At 30.9% G+C, this 17,468-nt stretch overlaps 1 protein-coding gene across 2 annotated transcripts; it reads left to right on the top strand.

Annotated features, from left to right (window-relative positions):
• Nucleotides 1-681: 681 nt before the first annotated feature.
• CRK11 (cysteine-rich receptor-like protein kinase) lies at nucleotides 682-5,320 on the top strand. Of its 2 annotated transcripts, none has more exons than XM_006584399.4 (8): nucleotides 682-1,175; nucleotides 1,276-1,694; nucleotides 2,753-2,866; nucleotides 2,947-3,086; nucleotides 3,162-3,372; nucleotides 3,462-3,696; nucleotides 4,218-4,362; nucleotides 4,491-5,320. In XM_006584399.4, exons 1-8 carry the CDS (start codon nucleotides 793-795, stop codon nucleotides 4,815-4,817), a joined length of 1,974 nt encoding a protein of 657 aa, XP_006584462.1. In that variant the 5' UTR covers nucleotides 682-792; the 3' UTR covers nucleotides 4,818-5,320. The 2 variants fall into 2 exon arrangements, with proteins under 2 accessions (XP_006584462.1, XP_006584463.1); XM_006584400.4 differs by having other exon boundaries at nucleotides 712-1,175; nucleotides 1,263-1,694.
• Nucleotides 5,321-17,468: the final 12,148 nt, after the last annotated feature.

The raw sequence follows: 17,468 nt of genomic DNA on the forward strand, positions 1-17,468 counted from the left end.
TAATCGTATGTTTTAGATCTATAGAAATAGTTGCAGTAAAAGAAAAAAAGTCTATAAAAAGAGAATAGAAACTAAAAGTAAGTATAAATCAAGCCAATTAAACTCTTAATTTTCCAATATTTGAAAGTATGAGTGGTTAAAACAACCGATTTTTAATTTAACTGCTATGAAGTTTGTTTTTTCTTAAATAAAGTCTCAGACACATCTACAGTAAATATACCGTAAATATAAAAAATTAAATATTTTTTAGTTATTGTAATTTTGTATTTTTATTTTTAATCCTTACAAATTATATTTATTTTATTTTTTATTCTTTTAGTATTTTAGATAATATTTTTTCAATGACAGACTGTTATCTGAAATGTGAAAAAGATAAAAAAAAATAAATACAATTTAGAAAAATAAAAGAAAAAAAAAATTAACAAGAAAAAAAGAAAAAATAAATAAATTAGAAGGACTAATTTTATATATATATATGCGCCGGAAAGGCTTTTCTCTTAAATGATTTCATTGACTCCACTGGTATTATATTTATAGGAAAGATATCAAATATAAAGTATGCGCCCTTAATAAATATTAATTCAAACTTTACAATTAAATTTTTTACAAGTTGGTAATCTATCAAAAGTATGTAAATTGAAACAGGTAATTTGTACTGTGACCATTATTATTATACTATATCTTCCATCTTCACTTCATTTCTTCTCTCCGACCCCCCACCTACTACATTTTCTCGTACTCCAAACAACACCAAGTTTCCAAGCTTATCCGTCAACAAGAATCCAAACTCCGATGCCTTCTTCTTCTTCCTTTCTGTTTCTCTTCCTCTGTTTTTTCTTCTTACCTTCCGCACCTTCCGACCCGAGAGCCCAGCGAGCCGCGCTGCTGTGCACGAACCGCACCGTTTTATCCCTCTCCCGGCGCCAAGTCTTCGTCGCGAACTTCCTGGCCGCGATGGACGCGCTGACCCCTCTCACCACCTCGCACGGCCACGGCGCCGTCTTTAACGGCTCCCAAAACGCCACCGTTTTCGCTTTCGGCGAGTGCATGAGGGACCTCTCGCAGAACGACTGCAACCTGTGCCTGGCGCAGTGCAAGACGCAGCTCCTCGCCTGCCTCCCCTTCCAGAGAGGCACACGTGGCGGTCGCTTGTTCTTCGATGGCTGCTACCTCAGGTTTTTTGTTTTTTATATATCCAAATTTTACTCAAGTTGGCCTCAGGCTTGTTCTTCGTGGTCAAGTCAATCTTATAACTCCCTCAGTCTCCTACTTCAGGTACGATGACTACAACTTCTTCGGCGAAACTCGAAGCGACCAAGACACCACCGTGTGTGGAAATAATAGTAGTAACAACAATTCTAACAGTGCTGCAAATAGTGCTACTAACAGTAGTAGCGGTGTTTATAAGGCAAATGCTATGGCCTTGGTTCGGAACCTGAGTGGGTTGGCGCCGAAGAACGATGGTTTTTTCGTTGGGTCGGTGGAGAGAAAGAACGTGAGTGTCTATGGATTGGCTCAGTGCTGGGAGTTTGTGAATGGCAGTGCTTGTGAGAGATGTTTAGCGGATGCTGTCACGAGGATTGGTTCGTGTTCGACGCAAGAAGCGAGGGCGTTGAGTGCTGGTTGTTACTTGAGGTACTCTTCTCAGAAGTTTTATAACAATTCTAGCGATGTTGTAACCGCTGGAAAACATGGTGAGTTATGCTCTCTGTTTTGGGCAAGGTTTTTTAAATTATGGTTTCAGTTTCATCACAATCCTTGATATTATGGGGAAAAAAAGAGTTTTAGCAACACAATCTCTAACATGCTCGTTGTAACATTAATTCTCTGATTGTTTAAATTTATTGGAAACTATAAAATTATAAAGGAGATTGGTTAGGTCGTAGAGGCACAGTGTGATTCTCAACAAATTTCAATGTGTTAAAAAACATGCTTTCTAAAACAATAACAGCCCCAAAGAACAGCGTAGACCAGAGTTGTTTTTGGCTTACATAAGCTGGGAATACTTTTTGGCCAGCGTTGACCAATGATGTTTTTTTGGCTGATAAACAATCCTGGGCGACGCTGGATAATTAAAATCCAAAGTGTGTTTCTAACATTTCTCTTCTTGGATATTACAAACAAATATGACTGCAATTACCACAATTGCAGTCAAGATGCCAAAGGGTGAGTCCAACATTCTTGGCGTTGCGAAATTGCAACTGGGGACTGTTGTTTCAAAACCATGATTTTGCCACGTGTTTCTTGCTTAATTCTCTTTCTGTTCTTGGATTTTAATTAACCTATGGATTCTCCCATCCTAGTAAGTGTTTCTCTGATTTTGATGTGGATTAAAATGCATATTTGGTGCCATATGTAGACAGTACGACCAAGGTTATAAATTTCCGGCAGTTGCAGTTTCATCACAATTCTAGATATTGTGAAAAATTACGGACAAATGTTGTTGATTGGTTGCAATTCTGGTCGTGGAAATCCACCAAAAACCTTGGCTGACCATTTTTTAAAACCTATATGACTCAAATATACAATATATCTAGCAATTTAAGTAGATATGTATTATTTATTTTGTTCTATTAAGTGGTTTTCAAAGAAAGGATTTTATTCTTTAGAGCAATTTCAGGTGGATCTTTTACCCTTGATGTTTGTATCTGTCATGGAATTTATCTTCCCTTGTGAACAAATAAAATACTTGGAAAGATCACCTTTCTGATAAAATGTCACTAAAGTGGTGTTGCTGAATATGTTATGATAGGAAAACGTACTCTAGTTAAAATTCTGGCTGCGTCTTCTGCTGCCCTGGCTCTTCTGCTAGTTGTTGTGACAGTTGTTTTCTTTACAAGGAAGAATGTGGTGACAAGGAGAAGAGGTATGAATGTTTGATATTTAGGACTGAGAAACTTAAAGCTGTAAATACTGAAGGTTGTTGTAATTTTGTTCTTACCTCAGAAAGAAGACAGTTTGGCGCTCTTCTAGCCACAGTGAATAAGTCCAAGCTAAATATGCCTTACGAGGTTCTTGAAAAAGCAACAAATTACTTCAATGAGGCCAACAAGCTTGGACAAGGGGGATCAGGTTCTGTTTATAAAGTAAGTATTTTCTGATCTTGTGTGTTATTTGTTGCTTACATATTGCCTGACTATATGTTTTTTGTTCCAATATAGGGAGTTATGCCAGATGGAAATACTGTTGCCATAAAAAGGCTTAGCTATAACACAACACAATGGGCAGAGCATTTCTTCACTGAGGTCAATTTGATCAGTGGCATTCATCACAAAAATCTAGTGAAACTTTTAGGGTGCAGCATTACAGGACCTGAAAGCCTTCTTGTTTATGAATATGTGCCTAACCAGAGCCTCCATGATCACTTTTCTGGTTGTGACTTTACATCTAATATCCAGTCTTAAAAGAAATTTCCTTTAAATTAACTTTTTGCTTATTATGTTCCATTTGAACTTCTTTAGTTAGAAGGACTTCTCAACCGCTGACTTGGGAAATGAGGCAGAAAATTATATTAGGAATTGCAGAGGGCATGGCCTACCTTCATGAGGAATCTCATGTGAGAATCATTCATAGAGACATAAAATTAAGCAACATTCTGCTTGAGGAGGACTTCACACCCAAGATTGCTGATTTTGGACTTGCTAGATTATTTCCAGAAGACAAGTCTCACATTAGCACAGCCATTGCTGGCACACTGTAAGTGCATTGTCTCTTATGTTGTTCTGTATGTGCCATCAATGAGGGAAATACCTTGCATAGGCCTTAGATGACTGGAAGGTGAATTTTCAAATAAAAGTACTAGCTGCCTTCCGTTAGTTACTGTTTTATCATCTATATTACATACTAGCTTTGTGAAGGACCAAATGCTTACTATGTTTGGTAACCACACTTATGTTGGTTGCATTCATTAATGGCATTTTTTTTTATCTATTCGGCATTGTATTATGATGATTCCTTTGTCTGCATAAATGGTTGTTTCTTTCCTAAGCACTCTTAATAATCCATGCTCTACTGTTAAGGGGTTTGTATTAGCTTTTAGCAATCATGTTTTAGTGCAGTCCAAATATTCATGATTGATGAGCACTTCTATATCTCATGTTACAAAATTAAAACAAAAGTGAATCCTTTAGTTGATTTCTTGATCCTATAGATTTGAAACATGATTCATATATTAATCCTGCATGATTCTCTTACAGTTTATTATGTGTTCATATTAGGGGGTATATGGCTCCGGAGTATATTGTTCGTGGGAAGTTGACTGAGAAAGCAGATGTTTACAGTTTTGGAGTTCTTGTTATTGAAATAGTTTCTGGCAAGAAAATCAGTTCCTATATTATGAATTCATCCTCTCTCCTACAAACGGTAACTGTTTTCATTTGGAATGTTGCTACTACATACTAATTCATTTGACGTTTTTAACAAGACAAGCATTCTCATAATTCTAAGAACTGTCCTTAGTTGATAATCATTTTTGTGTTCTTTTATACAAGGTTTGGAGCCTCTATGGATCAAATAGGCTATATGAAGTCGTTGATCCGACCCTAGAGGGTGCTTTTCCTGCAGAGGAAGCATGCCAACTGCTTCAGATAGGGTTGCTTTGTGCACAAGCATCTGCAGAGTTGAGACCATCAATGTCAGTAGTAGTTAAAATGGTTAATAACAATCACGAAATTCCTCAGCCAGCACAACCGCCTTTCATCAATTCCAGTAGTTCAGAATTCAGCAAATCTGGTTTACCTGGATATAATTTTCAGCCTGGATCCAACACTCAGTCTTCAGGGAACACCATAAGTGAAAGTCAGATTGAGCCTAGATAAGTTACACTGCACAACCTTTCTCCTGGACCATTTTTATGTGCTCACAATCCCCAATTACCCTTGTAAAAGCTGTTGGCATTCTTGCTTTCTTGTAAAAGTGTGGTTTCAGTTATCAGCATGGCATTGCCCTTGTACATCTCTGAATTGAAAGGGGAGTGGCATAACCCCATATGAACCTCTGCCAACAGCTACCACCCATTGCTTTGTGTATAGATTACAGTTTCACAAAAAGCTGCAAGGTAAAAAAGTTAAATTTTGCCGAAAACTTGTACATTACATTATCACACAGGTCACCTAGAAAAGAATCAATAAGCGGATTATACTATATGCTTTTTAACAGTTTGAGTTCTCTACTAACACCTGATTGAGTTTTCTACCAGGCACCTAGAACGAAAGGTGCAAGGATTCCAAGAATTTTACTTGTAACCACCAGTGATTATTCATTTACATTTTATTCTTTTATGTAACATTAATTTATTTTAAGTTCCTTATTTTATTGTTAACTACTGTTTTGTCTAAAGAAAACTTTCTAACTCCTACAACATTGTCGTTGTACTATCATTTATTATGATATGCTAAACACTGTAGACTTTATCAAAATTTGCTATAAAATACATACAGCCTTTGGTTTCAGTAATAGAAATGCCTTTTATTCCATTACCCATGCCTTCGACAATTGAAGAAAAACCTTCCCCTGTTAGATGCATAGCTTGTATATATTTTTATTGGGAGAGGGGCAGCTGAAGATTTAACTAGTAACGTGAAGAGAAAGTTACGACCAATGAGCGTTGAAAATTCAAATGTTGGTGGGGTTGGATTGTGAAGATAAATTAACAATATGAAGAGCAAGCGCTCACCAGATGAGATTTGGCAAAATAGTTTTTATTTCTAGAGTTTTTCTAGGATCAAGAGACAAGAGAGAACATGAGTGGTACAGAGGGACTTAAGCTACTTTTTGTGAGTCCGACAGGATCACATGGGATACCAGAATTCATGTTTATTATTGTTCTAATGGTAGAATTCATTTAGTTATATAAAAATTAAATAATTAATTATGAAACAATATACGAAAAAAATATACATAAAAATATTAATAATATACTTTTTTTTTAATTTATCACTAAAAATTAAGTTGATTAGAAATGCACAACATCGATACTGACATAAAAAAAAATTAAAATAAAGTTACAACGTTGGATTAATTAAAATAAAATTACAGCATTGAACTAATCTCTTATTATTAAAGTGAAGAAGTTCCGCAACAAAATTTCCCGCTTATTTTGCATAATCCTGTCCAAATATTCACGTAATTTATGCATTAATAATTGTCCATGATTGACGGAATTGATTAGCGAACAATAGTGAAATAACAATCTTTTTCTTTTTAAGTATAATAAATTAAAGTATATTAATGATTAGAAACATTCAATTTTATTTATTTATTATTCTTAATTTTAAATTCATTATAAATAAGTTGGATTGATCTGCATATTAAATACCATTCTATTAATGATTTTATAATATTTGAATCATAATTATTTAAATTTCAATTTCAATTATAATTTTTCTTATTAGAAAATTTTCCAAGAAATATTTAATACAACACTTCTCATTAATGTTTTCCAATAAAAGAAATATACAAATATAATGCATAAAATAAATGTACAAATATAATGGGGAATAAAAATTTTACAAATCCATAAACTTCAATCTTTAGACTTTGGTTTGTAGATGGTTAGGTTACTGAATTTGTAGTCTTGCTGGAAAATTTACCAATGAAAAATCCATTCAGGGAATTAAAAATATCATCAAACATCATAATTTAAAATAAAGAGCTTGACTTTCTTTGTCTTACAAAAGGAGATTTTTTTAAGATGAATGTCATGGATTTGAAAGTTTATCTTTTTCATATGATACTAGTATTACATGATTAATACATATTTTTCTATTAGTTAAAATAACTATTGATCAATATGTTTTTGTTAATTTTGATCACTGAAATTTTTCATTAATTATTTTTTAAGAAAAAAAAAACTTCTCATAATGAATATTATAGTTAGAGTAAGTTAAGAGTCATTCACAAATTTTATTAAAATGACCAATAAGTTAAAAGAATGACCCATGCATCCCACAGGTTACCAGCTAGTTAAAAAAAAGTTAGAACATTGGGCTAATTATTTAACTTGTGCCTAATATAATTACTATTGTCTCCACGTTGATTCTCACACATGGTAGATATGTCCTTCATTAGGCTATCATTCAACAATATTATGATCTCTGTCTCTTTTGTTTATACTCCTTTTGTCCTTATAACATTTTTTTAGGGAAAAAAATGAGATATAGAAATATTATAAAAATGAAACTAAAGCAAGAGATTGAGACTAAAAATCAAAGATTGAGAATGGGAGTTGGTGTGCAAAATGTGGCCACCAATGAAACTATCTATATCTATTTATCTATTTATTTAGTTATTTATCTATCTATCTTTTATTTACAATATGTAAAGGAAGTTTGGAGCTTTGCTAGCCATTAGATCAAAGTTCTAATTGGACAATAACCGTTGATTTTATTCAACAAGTATATAGCATACTTTGAATGTTTGTTCGTTGGATCAAAATTTTAATTTCACAATTGTTGTTGATTTGATTCAATAAATATCTAGATTTGTGGACGGTAGATCTAGATTTTAAATCACAACATCCATTGATTTGATTAAATACAAATTTTTATTTTTATTAAAAAAAATGCATGAACATTTTAGAATCATTAGATTTGTTTTGTTAATTTTTCAACAACCATTGATTAAAACTCTTGAACATTTTAGAACCATTAGATTTGTTTTTATTCATTTGACAACAATTATTAATTTGATTAAATGCAATTTTTTTAAAAGAAAAAATGCTTCAACATTTTAGAACCGTTAGATTTGTAAAAAAAATTAGATTTGTTTTAATACTTTGCCAACAACTACTGATTAAAAGACTTGGACAATTTAGAACCATTAGCTATTTTTATTATTAATTTGACAATAATTATTGATTTAATTTAATAAAAAAATTTGGTAAAAAAAATACTTACACAATTTATAACAATTAGATTTTTGTATAATCTTATAACTCCCGTTGATTTCGTGTTATATTTTTCAAATAATAATAATCTTAAATGTTTTAGAACTGTGGGATCAAAATTTTAATTTTACAATAATCATTTATCTGATTCAATTATATAATATTCACTTCAACATTTTAGAACTTTGGTATCAAAACTTTAACTTCATATAGCCATTGAAATGACTCAATTATTTTTTAAATGTTCTTACAAATAATTTTTTAAAATAATGATTATTTTTAAAATTAGAGTAAAATCTCATTTATTATGAAATTATACATATATTCAATTTATTACTATTAGTTAATAATTTACGCTGAAATTTACTTTTAAAATATTTATGCTGAAAACGTGCAGTGTTGTTAAAATAAGTTAATTTGTATGTACGAAAAAATGAGCTAAATTGTGATCATTTAAATAATAATTTGAATTCCTAAAAAAATAACAATTCACCCAATTTGATAACGGAAAATTAATGACAATTAGAGTCAGCTTAACTTCCGTGTTAAAATGGTATATACCAAATAAATAAATAAATTATGATAATTTAAATAATAATTTGAATTCCTAAAAAAATTGAATTATTCACCCAATTGATAACGGAATATTAATGACAGTTAGAGTCAACATAACTTCCGTTTTTATCTTTTATTTTAATTACTTTAATAACGAAAATTACAGAATACTAATTAATTCAGATCAATCTGATAGAAATCAAGTTTAAAAACGTTTCTAAAAATAAAATAATTAATGATGACAAAATGAATTGAATCAGATTAGTGACATGCACGGATGCACCTACTAATAACAAATTTTCATATTTAGGATTTATAATGCAAATTATTAAAAATATAAGAAGACTATAGCTTTTTTTTTATGTGCAAACTATAAATTTGTTAACAATAAGTAAAAACAGATTTTACATGATTTTGAATTATATGAGATGTGAATTTTATTGGGTCATTTGTGACTAATATTAATGTATATACTTTTAATTTTTCTCATGATTTTAAACTTAAAAACATAACATTTATTCCGGTGATTACATTATGATAAGATAATATGACTTTTAGTTTTTCTCTATTTATTATTATTTACTTTTCCTCGATAGTAAAATTCATGTCTAATATTAAATTTTTAAAAGGGTCTAAAATTCACGTCTAATATTAATTTTAAACAACAGTAATATGACTTTTAGTTTTTCTTCAATTATTACTATTTTTAAATTTGATAATATTTTTGGCTATTAATTGATATTAATTACACATTTTCGTTTTATAGTTGTCAAATAAATTGGCAAATTATATTCTCTACTTGAGCTAAATGTTATCAGAGTAAGCATTCCATTTTAGACTCTTTTATTTAGATTAGATTTAAGTAGTTTCTTATTTCTTTCTTTGTCTATCAATAGATTACTTATCACACTGTCTATTTCTATTTCTCTTTTGGTAAGCATCTTGGTCCCTTTTACTCTAATTCTATTACTTCATTTGATATTACCTACATAAAAGAGAAGAAAAATCTTATAGCAATACACCATTTAATGAATTAAGCAAGGACTAGGAAATAAACATTGGGAACCAAGCACTACTTCAACGTCATCTTACTTTGTCTGTCTTTCAGGATTTCTTCTACGATCGCTTTGCATGCAGGCACTATTTTTGTGTATTTTTTTATTCATTTCTCATTTGATTGTTATGTTATTTTATATTTTGATCGTTATTATTCAAGTTTTTATATATATAATCTTATATTTACTTTTTACTATTATTATATTATAAATGATGTATATGTTTGTGATTGAGACAATAGTACGCAAATTGAAAAGCATCAATGAGCAAATATATGGGAGGAGCTGCTACCGACTTTTCATGTTATTGGGTTGCTTTGTCTCCCATAATTCACTCTCTTCCCTTCCCTAACTCCATTATAAGATATATGCAAAATGAATTTTCATACCTGTGTTTCTTTTATTTTTTTTCACTTTCTTATTTTTAATTCTTTGAAACATTTTAACGTATAAAAACTGATCTTTATATAACTACTGCAAATTTAAACACTTATCATTATTATTATTATTATATTAAATATATAAACCCGACATCTTTCAAGAGACAAATTAAATATTTGTTAGCAATAATAATAATAATAATAAATTTATTTAACAATGTTTTCTTTTTTGAAAGAAAGTTATTTAAAATAGTCAATTATAAGACATTGTAATTTTTCATTCATGTGAATTTAGTCCTTAAAGAATAATAAATATTCATGATATATCATAAATATAAACTGTTGGTAGCAAATTCCATAATAGTATAATTATTCTTAATAAAGTTGTCTTTCCGAATTCACTTAGAATTAATGAGAAAAAAATAGTAACAAAAGAAAATAATTCTTATAGTACCTCAAAATTATTAATATATAATAATTTATTGTTTAATTTATATACTAAAATATTAAGTTAAAAAACTATATATAAATGAAATATCATTGTTTAATATTATTATGATTAAAATTAATAATTAATTTGGTATTCAAGATTTGAATAAACACTTTACAAATTTGATACTTTCCGTCTTTGAATCAAAATTCTAATTTATTAGCAACGGTTATATAAAGAAAATTTGAAGTTTTATGAATAGTTACATCGAAATTTTAATTTGTTAATAATTATTGATTTGATATACTATATGTATATACATGTATAATAATTTATATTTTTTTCTTTTTTTCTAAAAACATGTAATTATTAGTCATTTAATCTACATTTAATTTAATTATTAAATTCTAATTATTTTCCCCCTTTAAAAACATGTCTAATCAGATGTCCAATTTATGTGGCATTAATTTTTTTATTCAATAGTTATTATAGGAAACGTATGAATTAATGGTTCATTTTTATAAAGCAATCAATTTTGGTATGTATTCTTTTTTTACTAGGTCTTGGTAAAGTTGACATCCTAAAAACTTCGATTTTTTTTAACACAATCCTTTCTACTATTTAACACTGCTAATATAAAAATTTCGTAACGCATTTTACTTCCTCGTTTTTTTAGTCACTTCATATACATTATAAATGTCAAGCCCAGGTTTTCCACAAAAAATTGTTCCTTTCTTGCATTTTGCAAACTTTTTCTATTAGCTTTTTTTCCTTCTTAAACATTTTTAACAATGACTACTTCCAATAATGATAAGAAAATCATGAAGCTCTCATCAGTGATTAAAATCAATAAACAATGATTACTTCGAGCAAAACAATAGTTACTACCAAAAATGCTATAGAAGAGTAGGTAATATTTTTCTATTGTTCACAAGATCATATTTTATAAACTAAGATTTGTTGATCCCTTTTAATAGATATATTTTGCTCAACAGTCTTTCTCCGACATTGGATGGAAAAATCATAGCATTTACAAGAAAGATTTTACTAGCACTAACATGGTGTATTGGTGTTGATTGATAAAGAGGTTTCAAATCCTATTTTAATCTTTAGTTACACTACAATCATCTAATATGTTAATTTATGTTTATTTTTTATAATGTTTATTTTAGAGCAATTATATACATGTTACTATAGGGAAGTTTGTTGCCCGTAGGTTGAAACAAAATTCCAAAAAGGAAAAATGTACACCATTAAGAATTTTTTGGTGTTAAAAAATACAGAAAAATATGTTGTTCGTCAATGTTAGAATTCAATGGTTAAACAACTGTGAAAGAAATATGTGATGGTGGTAAAATTCCTCGTCATATATTTGAATTTGTAAATTTTGAACATTTGCAAAATTGTTTTTGACAAAGATGCTTTAACAAGTTAGTATATAATATAATATTATTAATTATATTATTTGTTAATTTTTTTATATAATTATGTAACTATTTTTTAAGATTTGAATGGAGTTATCATTGATGTAAATTCAATTGAAGAGAAGCCAACTCCTAATGGAAAAATTGGCATCCTCACACTTCAACTCATGGATATGTGGAATCACAAAAAAATTCACATTATATGTATCTTTCAATTTATTGATGTTAACAAATTTATAAAAATTAAAATATGATCTGGGAAAACATATTGAAAGTCAATGTATGGGATGATTATGTAAAAAAAAAATAACAAACATTCAAAACTAGTATGTTTAATAAGATTAACACCATATCATTATTTAACAGTGATATTTAATAGCAAGGACTAAAAAATTAACAGATAAAAATATCAAAGACTAAGATTGGTAAAATTTTTTATTAAGGACTAAAAGGAAAAACTCGAAAACTAAAAATATAATTAACTCTTAATTTATTTTGTTATGTCATTTTTAATAACTACTATATTATTTTACATTTATTTTTTATAATGTATGTTTCAGAGCAATTATATACATGCTACTGTAAGGAAGTTTGTTGCCTGTAAGTTGAAACAAAAATTCCAAGGAGGAAAAATGTACATCATTAACAATATTTTGGTGTTAAAAAATAAAGAGAAATATGTTATTGAAAAATCTCTTCAATGTTAGAATTCAATGGTTCAACAACTGTGAAAGAACTATGTGATGGTAGCAAAATTCCTTGCCATAATTTTAAATTTGTAAATTTTGAACATTTGAAAAATCGTTTTTGGAAAACATGCTTTAACATGTTAGTATATAATACAATATTATTAATTATATTATTTGTTAATTTTTTATATAATTATGACACTTTTTTTAAAGATTTGATTGGAATTATCATTGATGTAAATCCAATTGTAGAGAAGGTAATTCCTAATGGCAAAGTTGACATGCTCATGCTTCAACTCAAGAACATGAGAAATCCAAAAAATGTAGACTACATGTATCTTTCAATTTATTGATATTAATATATTTATAAAAATTAAAATATGATCCGGGAAAACATATTGAAAGCCATTATATGGGATGATTATGTTTTACAAAATTAAATATCACTGTTAAATAATGATATGGTGTTAATTTTATTAAATCCTGTTGTGGTTTAAAATTGCCAAAAAATCACTTGAAGATAGTGCTTATCAGGGATTAAACGATTTCTGGCGTGGCTCAAAGCCGCAAAAATACTTCATTTTGAAAAATCAATAACCTTAAAAATCAAGCCCCGCACCTTCAGTTTATTCAAAGAACACGAATGAACATAAAAAACACGCTAGGTGCAGATTTTGATTCAATTAGAACAAACACGAAATCAACTTAGCCGTAGCCGGCCACAAGAACAAGATGCAATCATAAAATGAAAAAAAAAATTAACATAGACATAAATATGATGGAATAAAATTTGAATTTTTAAGTATTAAAAATATTTTTCACACATGTAATTTAGTTCAATTTGATTTTATTGTCTAAATTTCATTTTTTATTTTATTTTTTTAAAAAATTTTATGTTTGATTTTATTACTTATTGTTAAGTGATGACATAATATTATTAACTTCTTACATCATTACTTAATTGATGATATGACACTGTGAGTCATATTATTCCTCACTTATTACCTTTTCTTGTTAGTGAGTCATGGCGATGATGGAACCGATGTGTCTGTGCTCAAATTACTCACAAGGTTTTCTTTTTCATAGTAAAGGAGTTGATCATGGCCATGGGAGTGTAGGCCAAGAAGATTAAGGATGGAGAGGCATGTCTCTTACCGATAAACTCCTAAATGCACAATAAAGTTCTAAGGAGGGATTAGTGTGGCAATTTCAAATGAGAGTTCCAAATCCTTCAACAACGAAACACATTATGGAGGACATCGATGGTGACCTCGATGAAGAAGATGATTTGGGATTTTTGTTTAGATATGGGATTGTGATTTAAATCTGAGATGGATTAGTGATTTGGATTCTCGGGTTTCGATATGTTATGTTTATTTTCTTGTTTCTTTTTGCTTGAAAGTTTGGTCTTAGATGGCGATGGTAGTTTTGATTGATGTTGAAGATCTTGAAAGTAATTTTTGACAATTTAACCAAAAAATAATTTGATATATTTTAAACACTTTTAACCAAACATTTTCTAGTTATTTTTTATCGTCAGAAAAATAAAAATAAAAAATATTTTTAAATAATTAATAAATAATAGTCACATCATCAAATAATGATGATTTTAAATGACAGAGAAAAAATAGAAATAAATAAAAATTAGGAACTAAAATGGGTTAATTTTTTTTTTTGAAAACTAAAATTAAAAATTTTAAAAAATTTGGTGACTAGAAACACAATTAACATTGTGCAGGCAAAAAGGTAAAATAAAATAAAGTTTAATCCTTGTTTTCAATGGTCAAAACCTGACGTAACCGCATACATGCACTATATCTTTCTGACTCAAACACTTCGAGCAAATGTCAAGTTGTTGTCTGCATATGTTTTCAACTTCTTTTTCCAATTTCAACCAACATTCAAACTATCACCTCATCCATGCCATACTCGCTGTATATAATCATCATTGGCTTTATTATTTTGACTTTCTTCTTGATTTGGTCCCAACTCATATCTCATCTTTAACATGGAAACTGAGACATGAGATCTCGTGTAGAGCTTCATTGGTTGAGTTCAGTTCATGCCTCCAATACACAAAAGTGACAAAACACAGGTAAGAACTTCACTTCTTTAAATTCTTCTCAAACTTCTACAAGTTCTGCAAAGCTTTTTCCACTTTGTTTTTTATTCGATAAGACGTAATATGTAAAGGAGGCTTGAACTTATATTAATAACATGCTAGACACGTGAATACACATCTAATATCTATTTAATAAAGGAATGTGCTATCAAAATGTCCAAATTGTCCCTGCCTCCAGCACCGACACGTGGCTTCTCCTCTGCGTTGGCTTGCTTGGTGTGCTTCTTTTCTTTTCTTTGTTCCCCTGTCGTGTTGTTGTTTTCTATGTTGGCTTGGTCGGTGCGCTTCTTTGTTCTCCTTTCTGCTCCTCTACGTATTTTTCTTCCGTTGTTTCTGTGTGTTGTTCTTTTGTTGTTCTTGTGTGTTGGTTTCTCCTCTGCTTTGGCTTGCTCCATGCCCTTCTTTTGTTTTGTTTGTTCCCCATTGTCGCGACCTACCCTTCGGCGAGAGGGCGACGCGAGGCTCACGGGTGCGTCTTCCAAGGAAAACGTGTGAAATCACCACCAACGTTTATTCGAGGAAAATGTCAGAAAAACCGGAACATGTGGTTTACGAACTTTAATCGTGAAAGGTTCGGTAGTTATTTTTACGCACGGGAAAGATATTAACGCCCCACGCATCCGTCACAAGGGACGACAACATTCAATCAAGTGTGCAAATATGACTTCAAAATTACGTATTTTCTCCTTTTTCTGTTTTTATGTATTTTTCCCCTATTTTTATGTTTTTTTTTTTGCTTTTTATGGGATTTTTTTTATTTTTTTATCTTTTTGTGGTCGACAAAGGTGTTTCCCTCGCTCCTACATATTCCTCAATTGCGATGAGAAAATCAAACCTACGTAATTCTTTTAGAACTAAACGTTGGTTAAGTTATTTTTATCCTTTTTTCGCAAGATATATTTTAACCGAACAAAAGTCGTTTAAGGCATTGGACCATTAACGATCTCTTGGTTTTGAAAGGAGAGAAACGTTAAGGCGTTGGACCATTAACGATCTCTTGGTTTTTGAAAGAAGAGAAACATTAAGGTGTTGGACCATTAACGATCTCTTGGGGGTGGTCGACAAAACAGGACTTTTGCTCCTACGTATCCTCAATTGCGATGAGTAACTCAGACCTACGTAGTTTTTGAGAAGCGGTAAAGTTTATGTGTTGATTTTATGCTTTCGAACGATCCATGTTAACCGATAAAAGCAAAGAGGACCGTTTAAGGCGTTGGACCTTAAAACGGTTTTAAGTGACTTTTTACGGACAAAGCTTGATTTGTGAGTTGATTTTAGCCTTAGTTTCACTTTGGTTATTAGTCAATTAATTCAAGGAAACTTTCAAAGAAAAAACGTCCGATTGATTTTTTTGATTATTTTATTATTATTTTTCAAGATATTTTGATTATTTTATTATTATTTTTATTTTTTTGATTTAACCGAGGTTACAACGTGAATGATCGGTTGAATTTTATTTTAACAGTGATTAGACGAGATTACAACACAAATGATCGATTGAAATTTATTTTATCAATTATTAGGCGAGATAACGGCTTAAATAAATGGTTGAAAGCTCGTTAAAAGCGAAAGAAAAGACTACCGAAAGTAAGCAAAATAAAAATGAAAGCATACAAAACAAGAATGGACTGCTGAAGGTGCATAGAATTAATTGAAAGATTCAAATTTGAAAACTTACCGGTTGGAGAACGAAGAACGGTGAAGAACAACGAAGAACGTCCACAGAATCGATCACGAAAATATCTCAGAAGCGTTACGGAAGCACCTCGACTTGGATTTTCTCCTTCTTTCTTCTTCTCCTCACTCATTTCAAGTGAAAGCTTATTGCAAAAAAATGTTGCATCCTTAAACTCAGCCCCCTTCCCCTATTTATAGGAGAAAGGGAAGGTGGTTGCCGCCCAGAGGCTTCTTGAGGAAGATTCCTGAGCACACCCTCAATTGATAAGTTCAGCCCTCCAGGATTGCTAACTGATTAAGTTTCCTGAGCGCACCCCCCAATTGATTAGTTTACCCCACCTTCCAGAGTGTTCTAGATGAATTTTCCTGAGCGCACCCTCTTGTTTGATAAGTGCACCCCCTCTGGGGTTGCTTACTACTTAAGTTTCCATAGCGCACCCCCTAATTGATAAGTTCACCCCCCCTTCAGGTTGCTTACCAATTAAGTTTCCTGAGCACGCCCCCCAATTGATTAGTTCACCCCACCTTTTAGAGTGTTCTAGATGAAGTTTCTTGATCGCACCCCTCGTGTTTGATAAGTTCACCCCTATTTTTTTTTTTGTTGTTTTCTTTCTGAAACGTCTCAGAACTTTACAGATTCCACAACAATGGGTATTAAACATTTTGAAGTGGTCAAACGAAGGTCGCATGCCGACAAACAATGGTTCCCGGACGACATTAGGGTAGGAAAGTTGACCCTCTTTACTTATCTTTTATTGGACATAAAAAGGAAGTAAAGATAAGACACTAATTTTGTTCGAGCTAAATCCTTACTCGACCGACCAATAGCTCTATTAGTGAAAACCATGACATCTCCGATGCTATCGGACTCGATCGTTTTTGGACAACAGAAGAGGTTCTTGGCGCGTCATTTTACTTGATTGTCCTTGGATAACAAAAAGTATTTGCAGAAAAAATCTCAAAAAGATGATTAGAAACAGACGATTATCATCATCCTAGATATCACCGGACTTGCTCGTCCTGGGAGGATAAAAGGACTTTGATAGCCTTGGAATAATGAAAGCAAGTGTGCGGATAACCAAAGGGTGTCTCCGCATGCTACCTGACTTCTCACAGGTCGGGGTAGCAGAAATGTGTTAGTACGGATAACTACTCGGGTATTTCCGCCTGCTTCCTGACTCATGGGTCAGGGTCAGCAAATGTTGTCTTTGTACGGATAATCGCTGGGTATATCCGCTTACTGCCTGACTC

This window comes from Glycine max, chromosome 8 (assembly GCF_000004515.6).
Source record: "Glycine max cultivar Williams 82 chromosome 8, Glycine_max_v4.0, whole genome shotgun sequence".
NCBI lineage: Eukaryota > Viridiplantae > Streptophyta > Magnoliopsida > Fabales > Fabaceae > Glycine > Glycine max.